This window comes from Oncorhynchus masou, chromosome 8 (assembly GCF_036934945.1).
Source record: "Oncorhynchus masou masou isolate Uvic2021 chromosome 8, UVic_Omas_1.1, whole genome shotgun sequence".
Taxonomy (NCBI): domain Eukaryota; kingdom Metazoa; phylum Chordata; class Actinopteri; order Salmoniformes; family Salmonidae; genus Oncorhynchus; species Oncorhynchus masou.
Window position 1 is genome coordinate 18,050,219 of NC_088219.1, and position 20,741 is coordinate 18,070,959.

The 20,741-nt window shown below is 41.8% G+C and overlaps 2 protein-coding genes across 3 annotated transcripts; both read right to left on the bottom strand.

Moving 5' to 3' along the window:
* Positions 1 to 1,437: 1,437 nt before the first annotated feature.
* Positions 1,438 to 7,866, bottom strand: LOC135544276 (fermitin family homolog 3-like). 2 transcript variants are annotated; one of them, XM_064971763.1, is made up of 15 exons: positions 7,684 to 7,845; positions 6,884 to 7,012; positions 6,072 to 6,305; positions 5,840 to 5,959; positions 5,538 to 5,706; positions 5,329 to 5,431; positions 5,103 to 5,210; positions 4,844 to 4,978; positions 4,254 to 4,303; positions 3,794 to 3,918; positions 3,412 to 3,518; positions 3,005 to 3,220; positions 2,761 to 2,885; positions 2,504 to 2,645; positions 1,438 to 2,342 (listed from the first exon to the last, which is right to left on the bottom strand). In XM_064971763.1, exons 2-15 carry the CDS (start codon positions 7,005 to 7,007, stop codon positions 2,163 to 2,165), a joined length of 1,938 nt encoding a protein of 645 aa, XP_064827835.1. In that variant the 5' UTR covers positions 7,008 to 7,012; positions 7,684 to 7,845; the 3' UTR covers positions 1,438 to 2,162. The 2 variants fall into 2 exon arrangements, with proteins under 2 accessions (XP_064827835.1, XP_064827836.1); XM_064971764.1 differs by lacking the exon at positions 1,438 to 2,342 and having other exon boundaries at positions 2,558 to 2,645; positions 2,766 to 2,885; positions 7,684 to 7,866.
* A 1,200-nt stretch (positions 7,867 to 9,066) lies between these two features.
* On the bottom strand, positions 9,067 to 19,225 carry LOC135544277 (stress-induced-phosphoprotein 1-like). Its single transcript, XM_064971765.1, has 14 exons — positions 18,954 to 19,225; positions 17,700 to 17,909; positions 17,454 to 17,595; positions 17,197 to 17,338; positions 16,840 to 17,005; positions 16,556 to 16,682; positions 14,872 to 14,974; positions 14,484 to 14,604; positions 14,260 to 14,356; positions 13,970 to 14,094; positions 11,150 to 11,186; positions 10,799 to 10,902; positions 10,342 to 10,517; positions 9,067 to 10,193 (listed from the first exon to the last, which is right to left on the bottom strand). Exons 1-14 carry the CDS (start codon positions 18,960 to 18,962, stop codon positions 10,121 to 10,123), a joined length of 1,632 nt encoding a protein of 543 aa, XP_064827837.1. The 5' UTR covers positions 18,963 to 19,225; the 3' UTR covers positions 9,067 to 10,120.
* Between the last annotated feature and the right edge of the window lie 1,516 nt (positions 19,226 to 20,741).

Here is a 20,741-nt window from a genome sequence, read left to right on the forward strand (position 1 = left end):
AGAAAGGGTCTAAACGATCTGACCCAGATGTTTTTTTTGGGTCAAGTTTAAGGTGCTCCTTTAGCACCTCGGACTCAGTGACTGCTTGCAGGGAGAAACTTTGTAGCGGGGCAGGGGAAAATGAGGGAGAAGCATTGGGGATAAGTTGCATTAGAAGGGGTGGGAGATGAGAAAATGTTGGACGGGCAAGGATGGCTGAGTCAAATAGGAAACCTGACTTAATGAAGTGGTGATTAAAGAGCTCAGCCATGTTCTTCATGTCAGTAATAACAACATCATTAACATTAAGGGGCATGGGAAGCTGTGAGGAGGAGGGTTTATTCTCCAGGTCTTTAACCGTTCTTCAGAACCTCTTGGGGTTAGACCCACAGAGAGAGAACTGCTCCAGATAACCTGTGGTCCTGTGTGGCTCAGTCGCACTTATTTCTTACCACCCATTTAAAAAAGCCCCAGCCGACTGAACACAAAAGAAATGGGATATATTAACCTGAGTGCACTTATTTCTTATTTGCCTGAACAAGAGCCAGTCAGCCTAAGTATGCATGTGCCAAGCTTTTCGCCAAATGCAATTCTTGAGATGGAGTAACTCTGCACGATCACGGTCGAACCAGGGGCTGAACCTATTTTTAAATCTTCATTTTCTTTATGGGGGCATGTTTGTTAACAATACCACTGAAAATATAAAAAGGGGGGGATCAAGCTGATTCTATACCTTTTTACAGAGGCCAGTTCATGAAGGGAGGCTTGCTCATTAAAGTTTTTGAGCAAGCGTCTATGACAACTGACGGATATTATCACAACTGAGCAAGAGGAGAAGTACATTAGAGTGTCTAGTTTGAGAAACAGACACCTCACAAGTCCTCAACTGGTAGCTTCATTAAATAGTATCCACAAAACACCAGTCTCAATGTAAACAGTGAAGAGGTGACTCCGGGATGCTGACCTTTTAGGTAGAGTTCCTCTGTCCAGTGTCTGTGTTCTTAATCTTTTATTTTTATTGGCCAGTCTGAGATATGGCTTTTTCTTTGCAACTCTGCCTAGAAGGCCAGCAACTTCTACATTAATGTGGATGCTACCATTATTAGGAATAATACTGAATTAATTGTGAATAATGATGAGTGAAAAAATTACATATGCACAAATACCATACCCCCAAAGAATTCTGTCATGTCTTTGGGGTAGGATATATGAACTCACTCATCATTATTCACGATTCATTCAGGATTTTCTGTTAATGTAGAAGTGTTTAGAAGCATATTCTATTCTTATTTACAATAAAAGTGACTCCAAAATGACACAATACATTATTTACCATTAATTTCTATTGGGGACAAAATCATCTGAAACACAACCAAAACAAACAGCAAATGCATCTAACAGATGTGTAGTCACAAGCTTGATGTAGTCATTGTGTGTTATGAATATGGGACCAAAGACTTTACTTTTTACTACTTTAATACACATAAGGGAATTTGTCCCAATACTTTTAGTCAAAACAACAACAAAACATACTTTGGAGCTCAATGTACGACTAATAAAAATTGAAACTAATAAAGCTGAATTATTCAGTCCTGTGAGATAAGCCTAAAACAGCCTTTGTCTGACTGTGAATGTAGGCCTGCCTCATAGACATGGGAAGTAGGGGTGCTGAGGGTGCTGCTGCAACCCCCTGAAAAATCAGAATAATGACAACAACAAAACCGACATAGCCATCTTGCAGTGTGGGCAAAAAGTTTCCCCCTTAGGCCACAAAAAAAATCGGACTTCTATGGCCTGCCTCCATCCTTCCATCAGGCTTTATGCCTTGGTGATAAATGTGCACTTTTTACATCTTATTATTTTTAACAACCACAACAACAGAGCAAATAATACGCCATTTTTTTTCATTCAATATTATTGATGTAGCCTATTGAATACATTTCAATACAAAAATACACAAACATTTGAAAACTAAATGGACTTTTATAACGCCAGAAAAACATATTGTATGGTCGAGTAAAAACAATACAATTGTGGAAATGGTAGCCTATGCAGAACGTGTTCAACTGACCACTTTCCCATTGAAAGTCTTGGTCACTCTGACAACCTGTTCTAATACTGCATGTCCATGTAACGTAAAACCATGAAGAGGTGCATTCTGAGATACAGATATTCATGGATGTTTAGATGGCTTCATGACCACCAGTCAGCTTGAAGAAGAGCTCCTGGTTCAACACCTCGGCCTGCTCTTTGGTGCGTGTGGCCATGAAGATGTAGCCCCCAATGTACTCGTGCACAATCTTGCAGGTTGCAGTCACACAGCTGAAGGCAATGTTCACATTGCCATTGAACTCAATGGCCATCTGAAATAAAGAAAAGAGGTTTAACAATCGATTCCACTTATAGGTCTTCTTCAGATAAACATTTAAGTCATAATTAGTTGGTACATATTTGATACAATACAGTAGACAGACCTAGTAAGATATAGATGAAGACACATTATGCAGACAGTGAGATGTCTCACCTGTTGAATATCCCAGTTGACATTCCACTGCCTCATGGTGTTGTATCTCCATGTCTTCACCACATCTCCTATGCTGAGGTCAATGCGGATGAGACGGTTGTTGGTGACCCCAAGGACTTCATCTTTACGGCATCCCTTAAACCTGTGATTATACAGGAAATGTGTAGAACATGGGTCATTTCAAGTGAGAAAAGGTGTAGTGCTATGCTGACAAGGCGGATAGATGGAAAATATTTGACAAAAGGACAAGTACTCACCTCACCACAAAATAGGACACTCCAAAGTCAGGTAGAGCCTGCCAGATTTGAAGAAACCTGAGGAGGGCATCTGTTAGAGGGAGCTGGGCCACATTCTGATAGGCTTCCAGGATGCGTGGAGTTAGCTGACAGAACAGAGGAATGGTTAGAATCACTGGAGTCAAGTTTGAACGTTATGGTTGATTCTATTATCATACATTCTGTAATATTATGCAAGTTTCCCCCAGATCGCCATGACTCTTACCTGTTTGGCTTTGTACTTTTTGTGGTAGCGTGGGGATACAAGGCTGTATGTGTTGATGCTGTCATCAGTCTGAGCAGTATTGGCCCCAGGGTTGGTTCGCTGCATGGCCAGGAAAGACTGGATATTCTGCACCTCACTAGAGAAAGAGCTGTCCGCTAGTGTCTTCCCTTTGGAGGCTAAACGGCAAGCTGCCATCCACCTGCTGTACTGCAGCTCCTAGTGACAGGAGATTAATGGACATAAGATGGAAATATACCATAGCCGAGCATGACATAGCAGGACTTAGTACATTGATATGTAGCAGTTGAGTCTATTCCTTGGAAAAGGTTGCATAGGATGATATGAATAGCTTCTCATTCATGGGAAGAATTCTCTAAACAGAGTGAGCTGAGAGTTGAGTTCCTTACATTCTCACAGCGTAGGTAGACTTCGTTCATTCCCTCAGCCCCAGGGATCAGCAGTCTGATGCAGAACTTCTGACCAGCCACACTAACGTCTGGGGCCACCTCACAGCCTGGGGAGCACAACAGTGTCTTAAGTGGCCAGGTTAGACTCACTTGGCTAATTGAAGTCATCAGCGATTCATTATATCTACAATAATATTGATTGACCCAGAAGTGAAATCTTGTGTCAAACGTCATTTCTGAAGCGCTACGTACTAGAATGGATGCTGTATATACACATCTTTGCAGTGGTATCAGCTTGCGTGATTGCGAAAATGTGGGCTGAGTGCATGTGCATGTAGCTAGGTGTGCAGTTTCCCAACAGCGTATGTCAGTGCATTTTTACCTTTGAGGTTCATCTGCTGAATGGGTTCCTTGAGGCTCTCCTCTTTACTCTTGTAGTAGGAGATGGATGTGTTGTTGAATGCGAACCAGAACTGTTTATAGCCCTTTAGTGTCAGTCTTTTTGGTCTAGGTCAGAGAAAGTGAGATAAAACAAAGTACTACTAAAATGATAACGTTTTTCTGCAACATTGGAAAGGGTATGCAGTTGAATGTGTGTGAGTGTGCAGGTCAATATAACTGTGGCTGCATCGGAGTGTGTGTTTGCTTGGGAGTGTGTGGGTGAGTATGCGTATGTCTCATAGAAACTCCCCAAGACTATCCGAAAGTCTCATATATCTTGCGTGATCGATATCCAATCTAAAATCCAAGGCAGGAAGAGGTTGTCACCGGCAGAAAGATGGGTCTGAAATCAGAGGGCATTCAGCCAGCCAACAATGATGTACAATGTCAACCCATCTTACCTGAAGATTTTCAAGTAGTCCTGCAGCTCTGGTGCTACCGTCATTGTTTCCTGTGTAGAGATAAAATCACGTGTCTATTTTGTGTTTTCATGTGCAGTTGCAATTCAACTTCTTTCCTGCTGCCTTACAAATCAGCTATGGCCACAGCTACATACCGTTACAGTATAGTGTTTTGCATGTCAGCAATCAAGTTTTCAAGATATATCACTTTAAAAATACTGAAATACAGCCGGTATGATGCATTTAGCATCATATGATGCAATATGATGCTAAATGCATAATACCGGCTAAATGCATCATACCGCTGTATTTCTGCATTTTGAAAGTTATATATCTTGAAAACTTGATTGTTGACATGCAAAACATTTTGGGACTATATCAACAATGGACTAATGAAACAAATAACTAAAGATAGTTTTTGAGTGGAATTTTCCTTTAACCCTAACCTTAACCAAACCCTTAACCTTAACCCTAACCTTAACCAAACCCTTAACCTTAACCCTAACCTCATTTGAACCAATTCTGAGATGAAAAATTGGTTTGCAGGTCAGGAGTGTCCGTATAGCCTTTACCGACTCAGAGGGACTAACCAGCATGTCCGCAGTGATACTCTCCTCCGCTTCCATCTTCACCTCCAAACACTGAAGGGCAGAGTCAAGATCATCCATGGCAGGACATGATGTCATCGGCTGGGGCTCTGACAGAGACACCTTACCAATGTGGTACTGAGGATAGTGTACACACACACAAAGCACATGCACAAACGTATAACATTGTGAAAGAGAAGGGAAGCAATGTGTCACAGACAGGGAAAAACCTTTGGTGACATTTCAATCAGTTGTTGTTTACCTGAAGGGCAGCAAAGAGCATCATCTCTTCCTCTGTGCAGTCAACATCCTCCAGCAAGATGGCCCAGCGAGCCTGCTCATACAGCTGGGTCAGACGGACCGCATCATACTGGAGACGGAGACAAGGCAGATAAAGTGACAGATTACACACAGCCAAATTCATGGCCACCATTAGGTAAACAAAGGAAATAATCGATAGCCCCTCAGAAAGTGTGGTGCAGGTCTACCTTGGGATCCAGGTCATGGAAGCAGTAGTATTTGAAGCGTAGTAGCAGCCTGTCATGCTCCTGCACTCCCTGTTGGAGCAGAGAACGAGACGAATCCAGCCATCTAATGAAAATAAGAAAACACAGATTTAATTACACCCTCTATTGGCACAGAGTAACCTACATAAACACATCTATGTGTGCTGTGCCCACATAAACAAGACACGCACCTGCTGTGAACTTGTGCCTTGTCCATAAGGCTGGTGGGACGGGGCATCTTGGTGATAGTCTCAGGAGCAGGTGCAGGTAGGCTGACAGACAACATCTTATACACAGCCTCAGTCTGCAGTGAGTCAGCAAAGTGCATAGGCATGCCATTGGACAGTGTGTGAGCTGGACCTGTCGTTATTACATATGCAGTTAGGATATGTTACACAGTATTTGGTATGTGCTGTACAGTGAAAGATACTGTACGGAATGTTACTCAGCCATTTGGAAATTTGAAGTGTGCCTCCAATTCAACTGGACCTACCTGATGAGGTCCGAAGGCCTGTTAGATCGTATACTACTTCCTCTTCTGCCTCCTTGTCTTTTTTCTTTTTCTTCACCTCCATTGGCCGTAACAACGACAGCTCCTCTGGGTGACGCAGGTCTGAGGATGACCAGAGGGAAGCAGTGTAAGGGGCTACGGATTAACATCTGCAACAATAAGAAGAATCTCTTACTTTATTTAGGTGGGAACTCTTCTTCATATATTTACTTACTCAGCAGATGACAGACCCCCATGACCGTTTGGAAGACTGGACGAGAGAAGCAGGCCTGAAGCCTCAGGGTGGTCCCGTTGGGTAGCCCCAGTCTTAGAGGCTTGTGCTGGGGGGTGAGGCCCAGGCGAGCGTCGGCATGGATTTCATACTTCTCAAGGGTCCAGGATGGTCGGAGCAGCCACTGCTGCTTCTGTTCCCACCACAGGGCATGGTCTGACCAATCCTTCTTTATCTCTGGAGTGGACAGAGAGGTGTCTGGTGATGATGTATATAAACACATCTATGGTGCCTGGTGGTGATCATATTTGACACTCCAAATACAGTACAGTCTGTTGTTTTCAGTTGCATAGATATTTTGAATGTTGTTTTGTCTGACTTACAGATGTTGTGGAGTATGAAGGAATAATAACTTAATACTCTACACCCCACTGTTGTATATGAAATAGATGTTCATATGCAGTCTGAAATTATAAACTGGGTGGTTCAAGCCATGAATGCTGATTGGCTGACAGCCGTGGTATATCAGACCATGTACTACGGGTATGACAAAACATTAATTTTTACTGTCCTAATTACGTTGGTAACCAGTTTATATTAGCAATAAGGCACCTCAGGGGTTTGGGATATATGGACAATATAACACAGCTAAGAGCTGTGTCCAGGCACTTGCGTCACGCCTAAGAACAGCCCTAAGCTGTGGTATATTGGTCATATAACACAACCCCTCGGGCCTTGTTGCTTAAATATACTATTATCTTTAATATACTACCAAGATGGATGGAAGTTGAAGTGTACATTGGTAGGGAACTCACGAGTCTTCTCCACAATTTTGAGAATGACGCCACCAATGTGCAGGTCTGAGGTCACGCTAACTTTGAGGGGTGGGGCCTCTGGGCCAAGCTCCTCCACTGTCACAGACAGATCCCAGGCAGCCATACTTACTGAGAGGGAAAATATAGCACTCATCATCACAGTGAACAATTATCACTCAATTATCAGGTGTTAATTGTGATAGCTGATGCTACATCATAGAACTAACGATCAACTCTCATTTTTAAGGTGCTGTATTATAGTGGTAATAAATCCATCTGCATTAACACATTTAAGATAGAAACACCCAATATTAAAATACTTTTCAATTAAAGCAAAAATGATTGTTTTCTCATTGCAAGTGAAATACTGAACATTGATAGACAATGTATTAGATCAGACAAAAAAGGGTGAGATCAGGTAATAGTGAATAAAACTACAGGAAAAATCTTGTCTGCTCTGCACGTGACCTTCTTTAGCAAACCCCCACATTAAAATATATTGAAATGAAGTACTCCACCAGCATAAACCTCATTATGTTGTAATTATAAAATAGGAAACTAAAACGGTATTACTTCCTGTAAATGAATGACCCCTTTCTCAATCATCTGTGAAATAACACCCATACTCCTATCCAATCTTTTCTATCTGTCCTTTCTTTACTTTTAGACTATCATAGGCATAATAAAATGTTACATCAGTAATTAACTCTTCAGAATCAGTTCCTCAACATCACCCTGCCTTCATTTTCATATAGCATACTTCTACTCTCTGCCCTGACAGGACATTGTTGTTCCCTTACCTAGTTGTAAGTCCCAAACTAATTTTCTTCAGTCAAACAATAGGTGCCCTCTGCCTCTGCCTTTCTTTGCAGCTTGTGAAATCTGCCTGTTACTTCCTCCCGTCTCTCTCACAACGTCTTAGTTGCTGCGGTCTCATCCTGTGTGTGAGCAAATGTCAAGAGAGCTGTAACTGTTCCGCTTTTACGTGCCATTTTTCTTTAAGGGGGAGTTTATCATCAGATATTGTTTCTGAGAAACATGTGAGACAATAGTTATGCATAGGATATACAAATAAAATCAACTAGTAAACACATTGGAATTGGGATAGTTAGAACAACTTGATTAGTTTCCATCTAAAACATGTATGCTACCATTTTTTATATCATGATGAGAACGTGGCTCGTTTGTGAACGGGTAGGGAGGGTGAATTTGAGACACTCCTGAGGGCTTGGTGAGTAAATGCCCTTTAGTGGTTAATTAGAGGCAAATCATGAGTTTAAGATAGATCAAGGTTAAGATGCATAAAAATGGCAAGTCTTGTCATAAGGTCAAGGTTTGTTTTCAGGGCATTGGATAAATACTTCTCATACATTTATACTTTACAAAAATATAAACACATGTAATGTTTCATGAGCTGAAATAAAAGATCCTGGACATTTTCCATATTAACAAAAATCAAATTTCTCTCAGATTTTGTGCACACATTCGTTTCAGTCCCTGTTAGTGAACCTTTCTCCTTTGCCAAGATAATACATCCACCTGACAGGTGTGGCACATGAAGAAGTTGATTAAACAGCATGGTAATTACACAGGTGCCCCTTTTGCTGGGGACAATAAAAGGCCAATCTAAAACGTGCAGTAGTCACACAACACCACAGATGTCTCAAGTTGAGGGAGTGTGCTATTGGCATGCTGACTGCAAGAATGTCCACCACAGCTGTTGTCAGATAATTTAATGTTAATTTCTTTATCATAAACAGTCTCCAATGTCATTTTAGAGTATTTGGCAGTACGTCCAAACGGTCTCATGACCTCAGACCACTTCAACACATCCACCCTCTTCACCTGCAGGATCATCTGAAAATGAGGTCTAATTCTGTCTATAATAAAAGTTTTTTTGTGGGGAAAAACTCATTCTTATTGGCTGGGCCTATACCCTGCCCAGTCATGAAATCCATAGATTAGGGCCTAATGAACTTGTTTAAATTGATTGATTTCCTTATATGAACTGTAACTTAGTAAAATCTTAAATTGGTGCATGTTGCATTTATATTTTCGTTCAGTTTAAAAAGTGAGATTTTTTTATTAAGTAGTCTGCAAATCCATCCAGATTAGCACAATCTGAATATGCTTTGAGGCGTCTCCTTGTTGGAAAAGAGTAAGGACATAACCACAGACACAAATTAACTTAAAAATACATTCAGATATATTTTGCAGAACAGGATTCAATTTCACTTGTACATTACACTTCTGGGGATTTGTCTTGACATAAAGCATGTGTGGGTGCCACTTCTGATAATGGACTGGTTGTGTAATCACAGACTCAAATCTGCTATGTCTAGTCTACTGGCACCCAGAGAGTCCTGAAGAACTCTAGCATAGCAAGGCTATGGTGAAATGTGAAAGAAAAAAATAAGCTTGAAGGGAACAGTACATATATTTTAACACAACCCTCCCACATTACTGTCAGAACCTGACAAACAAAACATCATTGAGTATGACATTAAAGGTCTTAAGAAACAATATCCTGCAGTTGTTGGCTGGAAGATTTTTGGTGCACCATGTGAAGCAGAAGAGCTTTAATACAAGTGCCAACTAGAGATGATACTTCTCTCTGCTCTGTATTACCAGTCAAAGGGGTTTAATGACGAGAGAAGATATTCAAAAAAGTTAAATACCATTTAACTCCCACAGCTGTAATCCAATGCGGATCCCAAGATCAGTACTTCCATGACCAAGCAACATTCATTTCTAAATATCTGGAAAGCACAGTATTGTGAGCTTGTAAGCCTGTACACCAGTAGCACAACTACATTGACCTGAATTTATGAAAGATATCCTGTCCAGAAAAGGAGAAATCTTAGTCAGGCGCCCTACACAGATATTTAAGACTGCTGGTCTCAGCACTGATATAAGCTGCAGCACTGATATGAATGCAGTGTCATTGTGCCAACCAAAGCTCTAGCCTGGTCTGCTGCTCCAGTAATAGGTGTTTGATAAGTTTGCCCAATCAAATGATTTGTTTCAGAGAGTTCTGTGATGAGGAAGACACTAAGTACAATTTCATTAAGGCTGTAAAAATGGACAAAGAAAATGAAACCCTTTGTTGGTTAAAGTTTGGGCGAGATGGCATGAGAGAGTAGAAGGGAGAGGTTATATCTTAAAGGAATGGCATCTTGATCCTCTGTGGTCTTGCGGTTGGTTCTTCATGGGTTCTGGCCCTGTTCTCCTCACTCATCACCGGATGGCTATCAGACCCACATCTATCAGTTTCTGAATCTTCTGAGCAATGCCTGGATTCTTAAGGTGACTGAAAGGGTCCAGGGAGAAAGAGAGAACAAATTAACTACATTTCAAGCTCATTTGGCCAATTACAGTGTGTGATTATGGTGCATGCGTTGTATACTATGTAGATAGTGAGTGTGTAAAATGTGTAGTTGCGGAGCTGGCCTGCTTACTCGCTGAGTGCCTGTGGGTCCTTCTGCATCTGCTCTAGGATCATGCGCATGGCTGGGTCACTCATGATCTGCTGCACCTCCGGGTCAGCCATGGCCCTCCTCTTCACGTCCTCTGGACTGTCATCATTCCTCACGTGCTGGCTCATCATGCAGCGCTGGATGCCCTCCGTGGCCTCCTGCACTCAGAACAGAGATGGTTTAACTGTTAGCCTCAGTCCGCTCAGTGACACCAACAAAACAAGGTAGAAGAACCATAAGCCATGGCTTAATATTTAATAGAAACCGCATACAAAATAAAACTTCACTTTCAGTTTATTTTAGAATTGGTTGGTAAAGGAGATGATTGTGTCCAAGTGGGACACAATCATGAAGTGGAACGACATTTATTGGATATTTCAAACTTTAACAAATCAAAAACTGAAAAATTGGGCACCAATGTAAATCTGTCATACTGTACCTTGGAAGTAGAGTCCAGCTCCAGAGCCTTCTCGTAGGCAACCATCGCTTTAGAGAAATCTTTCATGGCCTCCAAAGCAGCTGCCTTGCGCGTGTACCCTTTTACTGTGAAGAGAAGTTAGATGAAGTCTATGCTTTTTAAGGGCCTAGGTTTGATACAGTTCAAACAATTGCACGTCAGCAGTCAAGTTTTCAAGATGCAATTCATCTTCAGTTTTCTGATGACCAAAATCAAGTAAGAGCAAAACAGAAACATTAGAAAAGCTAGGAGGCCTGTATGTGCTAAATCAATTAAATGGTGGACTGACCATTTCATTTTTAAAGTAAAAAGGTTTTAAAGTTCAATACGTACTGAAGGTAGGATCAAGTTTGATACAGTCCTCGCAATCCTAAAAAGAGAGAAAAAATATCAGTCCTAGTCCTTTGACTGATAAACACTTGATATCCACTTTATTAGTTTGTAATGAGGATAAAGCTCATATACAGTGCCTTGCGAAAGTATTCGGCCCCCTTGAACTTTGCGACCTTTTGCCACATTTCAGGCTTCAAACAAAGATATAAAACTGTATTTTTTTTGTGAAGCATCAACAACAAGTGGGACACAATCATGAAGTGGAACGACATTTATTGGATATTTCAAACTTTAACAAATCAAAAACTGAAAAATTGGGCATGCAAAATTATTCAGCCCCCTTAAGTTAACCTCTTGAAACTCTGGGGGCGCAATTTCATTTTTGGATGAAAAACGTTCCCGTTTTAAACAAGATATTTTGTCACAAAAAGATGCTCGACTATGCATATAATTGATAGCTTTGGAAAGAAAACACTGAATTTTCCAGAACTGCAAATATATTGTCTGTGGGTGCCCTAGAACGGGAGCTACAGGCAAAACCAAGATGAAACGGCAACCAGGAAATCAGCAGGATTTTTGAGGCTCCGTTTTCCATTGTCTCCTTATATGGCTGTGAATGCGAGAGGAATGAGCCTGCCCTTTCTGTCGTTTCCCCAAGGTGTCTGCAGCATTGTGACGTATTTGTAGGCATATCATTGGAAGATTGACCATAAGAGACTACATTTTCCAGGTGTCCGCCCGGTGTCCTCCGTCGAAATTGGTGCGTCTTTTTCAGCTGCTGGTATTTTTCCATGCGATTCTGAGGGGAAAGCAGGCTTCCACGAACTGCATATCAATGAAGAGATATGTGAAAACACACCTTGAGGATTGATTCTAAACAACGTTTGCCATGTTCCGGTCGATATTATGGAGTTAATTCGGAAAAAGTTTGACGTTTTGGTGACTGAGTTTTCAGTTCGTTTCGGTAGCCAAATGTGATGTACAAAACGGAGCGATTTCTCCTACACAAAAGATTCTTTCAGGAAAAACTGAACATTTGCTATGTAACTGAGAGTCTCCTCATTGAAAACATCCGAAGCTCTTCAAAGGTAAATGATTTTATTTATTTGGTTATCTGGTTTGTGAAAATGTTGCGTGCTAAATGCTACTCAAAATGCTAAGCTAGCTTGCAAAACTCTTACACAAATGATTGATTTGCTATGGTTCAAAAGCATATTTTGAAAATCTGAGAGGACAGTGTTGTTAAGAAAAGGCTAAGCTTGAGAGCAGGCGCATTATTTTCATTTTATTTGCAATTTTCAGAAATCGTTAACGTTGCGTTATGCTAATGAGCCTGAGGCTTTATTCACGATCCCGGATCCGGGATGGGGAGTATCAAGAGGTTTAATACTTTGTAGCGCCACCTTTTGCAGCAATTACAGCTGTAAGTCGCTTGGGGTATGTCTATCAGTTTTGCACATCGAGAGACTGAAATCGTTTCCCATTCCTCCTTGCAAAACAGCTCGAGCTCAGTGAGGTTAGATGGAGAGCATTTGTGAACAGCAGTTTTCAGTTCACAGATTCTCGATTGGATTCAGGTCTGGACTTTGACTTGGCCATTCTAACACCTGGATATGTTTGTGAACCATTCCATTGTAGATTTTGCTTTATGTTTTGGATCATTGTCTTGTTGGAAGACAAATCTCCGTCCCATTCTCAGGTCTTTTGCAGACTCCATCAGGCTTTCTTCCAGTATGGTCCTGTATTTGGCTCCATCCATCTTCCCATCAATTTTAACCATCTTCCCTGTCCCTGCTGAAGAAAAGCAGGCCCAACCATGATGCTGCCACCACCATGTTTGACAGTGGGTGTGTTCAGGGTGATGAGCTGTGTTGCTTTTACGCCAAACATAACGTTTTGCATTGTTGCCAAAAAGTTCAATTTTGGTTTCATCTGACCAGAGCACCTTCTTCCACATGTTTGGTGTGTCTCCCAGGTGGCTTGTGGCAAACTTTAAACGACACTTTTTATGGATATCTTTAAGAAATGGCTTTCTTCTTGCCACTTTTCCATAAAGGCCAGATTTGTGCAATATATGACTGATTGTTGTCCTATGGACAGTCTCCCACCTCAGCCGTAAATCTCTGCAGTTCATCCAGAGTGATCATGGGCCTCTTGGCTGCATCTCTGATCAGTCTTCTCCTTGTATGAGCTGAAAGTTTAGAGCTGAAAGTTTAGAGGGACGGCCAGGTCTTGGTAGATTTGCAGTGGTCTGATACTCCTTCCATTTCAATATTATCGCTTGCACAGTGCTCCTTGGGATGTTTAAAGCTTGGGAAATCTTTTTGTATCCAAATCCGGCTTTAAACTTCTTCACAACAGTATCTCGGACCTGCCTGGTGTGTTCCTTGTTCTTCATGATGCTCTCTGCGCTTTTAACGGACCTCTGAGACTATCACAGTGCAGGTGCATTTATACGGAGACTTGATTACACACAGGTGGATTGTATTTATCATCATTAGTCATTTAGGTCAACATTGGATCATTCAGAGATCCTCACTGAATTTCTGGAGAGAGTTTGCTGCACTGAAAGTAAAGGGGCTGAATAATTTTGCACGCCCAATTTTTCAGTTTTTGATTTGTTAAAAAAGTTTGAAATATCCAATAAATGTCGTTCCACTTCATGATTGTGTCCCACATGTTGATTCTTCAAAAAAATACAGTTTTATATCTTTATGTTTGAAGCCTGAAATGTGGCAAAAGGTCGCAAAGTTCAAGGGGTCGAATACTTTTGCAAGGCACTGTACATGCATGGCACCACAGTAGTCAGGTGTGCTGTACCTTTAGGGCAAGCTGGAACTCCAGCAGCTTCGTGTAGCAGGCAGCTCTGTTGCTGAAGAGCTTGGCGTCATTGGGGTTCCTCTTGATGGCCTCAGAGTAATGTCTCATGGCTGAAGGATAGTCTCCTGTAGAACAGAGAATAACCACAGCATGTCAGATATCCTAACACTACCAGAATCTAAAATGGTATGCAGACAACTAGAGAAACCTTACCACTAAGAGTACAAATAGGCATGACACATAATTAATACTTTCAACCGCTGTAGATCCTCCATTTCACAGACACACACCTTTCTGGAAGGACTCGTTGCCCTTGTTCTTCTCTTCCAAGGCCTGATCTGGGTTGATGTAGGCCAGCTTCTCCTGCTCCTTCAATACCTTCTCCGCCTGCAGACATAGAAGGGATGGTGAGAGTGACAGGACGGTGATTAACAGACTGGTTAAAGAGTCGTTATCGAACCCAGCATAATCTACCCTGACAGTCCTCATTCAATAGGGTCAACACTCTCTGTACCTGCTGGCACTTCTTAAGGACATCAGGGGTGCGATGCTCTGTCAGACTCTTGTTGTAAAACTGGACTGCTTCCTTGTATTTCTCCTGCTTGAAGTACGAGTTGCCAACCCTAGCCAAGGCCCTGAGAGAGGAGGATAGGGATAAAGAGACATTAAGCACAGATGACTCAAGCTCTGACATTCCATTTCCCCGGTTTGTAGCAGAGCCCAACATTACCGAAATGTGACCGGCCAATGGTGAATATAAGGATTTAATTAGGCTGCTTATTCAGGAGACCTAATCTCTCCTCATACACCGTGTGCCACAGTCCCCTTCAGACTCCCAGCAGTTTATACCCTAGAGGGTGACTCATGTGTAATTATTTTCAGTGAATTGACAAGGAACTCACTTGGCAATGTGTCTGTAGTCCTCCCGGTTCTCTCTGCCCACTTCGATGGCCTTGTCACACAGCTCCCTGCACATCTCATATTCAGCCTTCTCAAAGAACACAGCTGTGATGGGCAAAAGGAAAAATGCAGACACCTTAGAAAGCACCTCATTATCCAATCAGATCATAAAAACTACACATAGAAGAATCATATGACATTGTCTGCATGATGGTAAGCTAAGATAGCAGTAGTTTATGGGGATCTAATAAAATACTATGGTAGCAGTAGTTAATAATTATTCTTAAAAGCAGGACAAATCTATTCTGCAAAATGACTTGAGGACACACACAAATTGGTCAAATGCTAAGCTGCTTTATCTGCGCTTAATCATATGGAAATAGAAAATTGTATCCAGGATTAGGGGGTAGAGATATTCACTCAGTTAATCGCATTTGATTCTGATCAAGCCAATTAGTTCTATCATGGATATAATATGACATTTTTTCCCATATACATACTTACAAGTTCTTATTTACAATGATGGCCTACCCCGGCCAAACCCTAACAACGCTGGGCCAATTGTGCGCCACCCTATGTGACTCCCAATCATGGCTGGGGTAGTGACGTCTCTAGCACTGAAATGCAGTGCCTTAGACCACTGCGCCACTCGGAAGCCCCTTTCATGTGTCCTACCAATTATTATTGGATTATTCACCATAGCAACCACTTGTTAGCATAAAAAACAAAACATTTCTCAGTTCGTTGGCTTTCTTGGAGATCTAACGTTTTAATTTGCAGGGATATTTGTTTTTGTAAGTCAGAAAAAAATACTTATTTAACTTTTATAATATTCCTGTTGCTATTGTTATATGTACATACAATAAATGTGTATGTAGAGGGGTAAGTTTCTTCACCAATGCTCTTACCATTTTGTACAATTATGTGATTAGCCTACCAGTTGGTGTAACTAATGTTAATTCTCGAGAGGAATTATGGTGTGTTAATTTTCTCTTTTTGTAACTTGCATATAGAAATTGCTGACATGACTGTTTAATGTAATATTGTTTATTGGATTTACATTATAGTAATTTTCTATTTATTTTATCCCGTTTCCCTCTGTACACAGACTACAGCAGCATACCACCCTGCATCCAACTGCTGGCTGGCTTGCTTCTGAAGCTGGGCGGGGTTGTTCACTCAATGGGAGACCAGATGTTGCTGGAAGTGGTGTTGGAGGGCCAGCAGGAGGCACTCTTTCCTCAGGTCTAAAAAAAACATGCCACTGCCCTGTGTAGGGTACTGTCTTTCGGATGGGATGTTAAACGGGTGTCCTGACTCTCTTTAAGAGTAGGGGTGTTAACCCTGGTGTCCTGGCTAAATTCCCAAGTTGTCCCTCATACCATCATGGTCACCTAATCATCCCCAGCTTACAATTGGCTCATTCATCCCCTTCCTCTCCCCTGTACCTAATCCCCAGGTTGTTGCTGTAAATGAGAATGTGTTCTCAGTCAACTTACCTGGTAAAAAAAAACATGTATACTCTGTTTCATAATTAAACTACTGGGCTTCTGTGTCTGTCATCACTTTGGCCAGATTGCAGTCGTATCCATTTACTCCCAGTGGACTATCCACACAGAGAACACCAGACTCTGTTTGACACAATATTATCTGTCTCTGTGTGTATACACAATGATGATTGTATACCTGCTTGGTTAGAAAGATATGTCATGTTGGTTGGGTCATGCTTGAGGGCTTCTTCATAATGTTCCAGTGCAGTGGTAAAGTCTTTTTTCTTGTACGCCTCGTTGCCCAGCTCCTTCTCCTTTAGAGCCTATGGAAGCACAATGGACATTTAAGCTGTTAAAAACAATGCTGAGAGGGCAAGAAATCCCACAAATCGGTGTGGGTGCTGAGGAGATACATGCACAAATTACCATTGTCCCAGACTGTGAAGGACTATAGGATTACTTATAATGCAATATATTTACTTGTCTCTTGTTCGCAGGTAAGTCTTCCTCTTTGGGAGGGGGTGGCTGAGTCTCTTTGGGTTTGGGAGGTGGGGAAGGAGTAGGCTCTTCCTCTTCATCCATGCCAGCCAAGTCTAACCCCAGCAGGACCGACAGGGTGGTCATTACTCTAGGGTCCTGGAGCTTCCTACAGGTTGAAGGACAGACAATGTACTTGAATTAGATCACAGGAAATGCACAAGCGTGACAAAGGAATGTTGTGTTCTGGTACTTATTACTACAGTCAGACAAGATAAAAACTGAAAAGCATGAACGAATGCAGTAAATGTCTAAATGTACAGGTGCAACAAGACAAAAGGTGTCCACAGAAATACTCACGAGCCAAGCATAGACGGTTTATCCCTGAGCTGCTCCAAAAGCGCTCTGTACTCTGGATCTTTCATCAGGGCATGGGTTCGAGAGTCGCTCTCCAGCTTTTCAAACATGTTGGGCATGGAGAAGGGGTTCATCATCTTTTTTTCTGGTGAGGCAAGAGGTGAAATTCACAACACAGGGAAAACACATGATAAGCAAACAAAATCCCATTGTTGTTTTTATAATGTAAGTGAATGTGTGACAGGTTCAAATATTTCTACCTGCTAACCGGGCTTCTATGTTCTGCAGCCCCTCCTTGAGCTGCTGATTAGTGGGCTCCTGTCTGAATCCCTCTTGGTACGTCAATTTGGCATCCTCAAACTGTCCAAGGAACTCCTGGGCTGCCGCTTTCCTTGAGTAGCCCTGTGCAAGCACAAATCATGGTGATGAGGCTTGTCACTTTTGACAATAACTAGTGCAAATACAAGCCACCCTCTCTGGGCAACTGTGCTGTGACATCGTCTCACCTTTCCCCAGTCAGGTTTAATCTTGATGGTCTGACAGGCGTCCTCCAGAGCACTCTCGTAGTTGCCCTTCTTGGCATGGGCAGCCGAGCGGTTGCTGAAAAGGACATGGTTTGAGGGATCGAGGGCCAACGCTTCTGTGTAGCAGCGTATGGCCTCGTCGATCTTCCCGGCACTCAGTGCCTTGTTGCCCTGATCCTTCAACTGTGACACCTGAGGGGAAAAAGGGACCTGAATAAATTAACTGTAATCAAATCTGTTTAAATATATTGCTTTTTCATGATATTGATTTTCTACTAAAAACTGACAAGTAAAGAAATACTGCCATCGTGATTTGTCCAATTTGAGCTCTATAAACAATCTGATTCCTAAAGCAGCCATGGTCTAACGTTAGGAGCCAGCAGTCAGGTTAAACCAAACAAGCCTTGACACCTACATGCTATGAGGCCATTACATATTGCAGAACCTTGCCATGTTTCAGCTAAACGGATATAGACTGCTAGCTGAACCACTAAGATGTTAAAGGTGGTTTACTGAGTTGAACTAGCTACTGCTATATGATATCTAGCAAGTTTGAGTGCTGACTGACTTGTAGTCCTGCCCAACGCTTAACTTAACTTGCTGGTTAACTTGCCAATCATGTCCTAACTTAGTAGTCAGTTAGATAACCAACTAGTACGCTAGCTAGCTAATTGGAAAAGCTAGCTAGATAGCCATGCTGGTAAACGTGAAAAAGTTAACTACCAGCAATGTTAGTCATTTCACAGCATCAAGTCATTCGTGCCTGCGCTGTTTTTTTCTGATGATCGACAGACCATGCGTATGTAATATTAGCTAGGTAACTAGCTAGCTATAATAGCTGATTAGCTAGCTAACTACCGGTAGTTAAATCGGCTGGCTACTAATACACACGGTTCTGGACCAAACATATTTGCCGGCTAAATTAGCCAACTACAATTGAAAGCTATTTTGTAAGCTAATGTGCTAACATGACCGGTTAGCTACATAGCTAATACGCTAACATTACCGGTTAGCTAGCCAGCCAACTAGCTACCGTTACATGGCGAGCTAGTAACAATGAAGTCCGCATTGAGTAAAGCAAGGTAGAAATGTGTAACTAGTTTGCTGGCTAGCTATCAATCTTCAAATAGGTCAAACGCGTTATAATTGACCACCATACAGAAACGGTGCGACAATACTGTAAATATTCCAGAAGAAACAGTTTTTTGACCAGAATATTGATGAGTTCCTACTCACTTTCTCCATGGTATAACCATGAGGTTCCAGAAACTACTGTGAGACGAAAGCACCGCCCCTGCACAATGTGGAACTAGGTTGCCAGATTATGTCCAAAGAAAGCGAAGACCCGAGATCAAAAATGTTTTGTTGCAGTTTCCTTTAGGATGTTTTCTATTGTTTGTTAAATATAGATCTGTGTATTAGATAATTTATCAATATAAAAGTGTTTATGAAGTTGATTGATAACCAAACTGTGTTACTCTAAGCTCCGCCTTGCATACATGGCAACCCAAGTGCTTACCTTTATAGTTCAGTAATATTTCTGGCTTTATGTGCACTGGTGTATGATTGGTTCAGCTTGGTTAATCGAGAAAAGCTCAGCAAATCAAAGGTTAGTTCGCGTTGAGTACGATGAGTAAAACAACAAACGTCGAGACAAGGAACGTTACCATATTCATTCTAGAAGGATCGATCTGATTCATCTCTTTTCTAGAACATTCTGGATATTGGGAAACGCTTGCTGTTGTTTATATAAATCATCAATTGAGTGTGATATGCTGTCAGTGGACCTGGTTTGACAAAAGGAACATAATGAGTTATGAGAGAAATCTCCCCTTAGAAAGCCCTGGGTTATATATAATAAAGAATGAAAGCTGCATACAGTGCATTCTGAAAGTATTCAGACTCCTTGACTTTTTTCACGTTTTGTTATGTTAAAGCTTTATTCTCAAATTGATTAAATTGTAATTTGTTCTAATCAATCTACACAGAATGACCCATAATGACAAAGCAAAAGGTTTAGAAATGTTGGCAAAAAAAACAACAAATGAAAAAAAGAAAATTACATTTACAGAAGTATTCAGACCCTTTACTCAGTACTTTGTTGAAGCACATTTGGCAGGGATTACAGCCTTGAGTTTTCTTGGGTATGGTGCTACAAGCTTGGCACACCTGTATTTGGGGAGTTTCTTCCATTTTTCTCTGCAGATCCTCTCAAGCTCTGTCAGGTTGGATGTGGGAGCGTCGCTGCGCAGCTATTTTCAGGTCTCTCCAGAGATGTTTGATCAGGTTCAAGTCCACAGGCTCTGGATGGGCCAGTCAAGGACATTCAGAGACTTGTCCCGAAGCCACTCCTGCATTTTCTTGGCTATGTGCTTAGGACCGTTGTCCTGTTGGAAGGTGAACCTTCACCACAGTCTGAAGTGTTGAATGCTCTGGAGCAGGTTTTCATCAAAGATCTATATTTTGCTCCGTTCATCTTTTACCCAATCCTGACTAGGCTCCCAGTCCCTGCTGCTGAAAAACATCCCCACAGCATGATGCTGGCACCGCCATGCTTCACCGTAGCGGGCTGTCATGTGCCTTTTACTGAGGAGTGGCTTCCATCTGGCCACTCTACCATAAATGACTGATTGGTGGAGTGCTGCTGAGATGGTTGTCCTTTTGGAAGGTTTTCCCATCTCCACAGAGGAACTCTGGAGCTCTGTCTGAGTGACTATCGGGTTCTTGGTCACCTCAATGACCAAGGCCCCCGATTGCTTAGTTTGGCCATGCGGCCAGCTCTAGGAAGAGTCTTGTTGGTTCCAAACTTCTTCCATTTAAGAATGATGGGATGCCACGGTGTTCTTGGGGGACCTTCAATGCTGCAGAATTCTTTTGGTACCCTTCCCTAGATCTGTGCCTCTACAGACAATTCCTTCAACCTCATGAATTGGTTTTTGCTCTGACTTGCTTATATAGACAAGTGTGTGCCTTTCCAAATCATGTCCAATCAAGTTGTAGAAACATCTCAAGGATGATCAATGG

Bases quoted from the DNA above. Each gene is read 5' to 3' on its own strand.
- LOC135544276 (XM_064971763.1), bottom strand. From the start codon at position 7,007: ATGGCTGCCTGGGATCTGTCTGTGACAGTGGAGGAGCTTGGCCCAGAG. The intron at 2,886-3,004 runs GTAAGAGTCATG...CTGTTCTGTCAG, and splicing joins AAAAGTACAAAGCCAAACAG to CTAACTCCACGCATCCTGGA. The intron at 2,343-2,503 runs GTGAGACATCTC...TCTTTATTTCAG, and splicing joins TCAACTGGGATATTCAACAG to ATGGCCATTGAGTTCAATGG.
- LOC135544277 (XM_064971765.1), bottom strand. The intron at 14,095-14,259 runs GTGTGTGTCTGT...TCTGTTCTACAG, and splicing joins CAACGAGTCCTTCCAGAAAG to GAGACTATCCTTCAGCCATG. The intron at 10,518-10,798 runs GTACAGTATGAC...TTCTGAGTGCAG, and splicing joins AGCTGGACTCTACTTCCAAG to GAGGCCACGGAGGGCATCCA.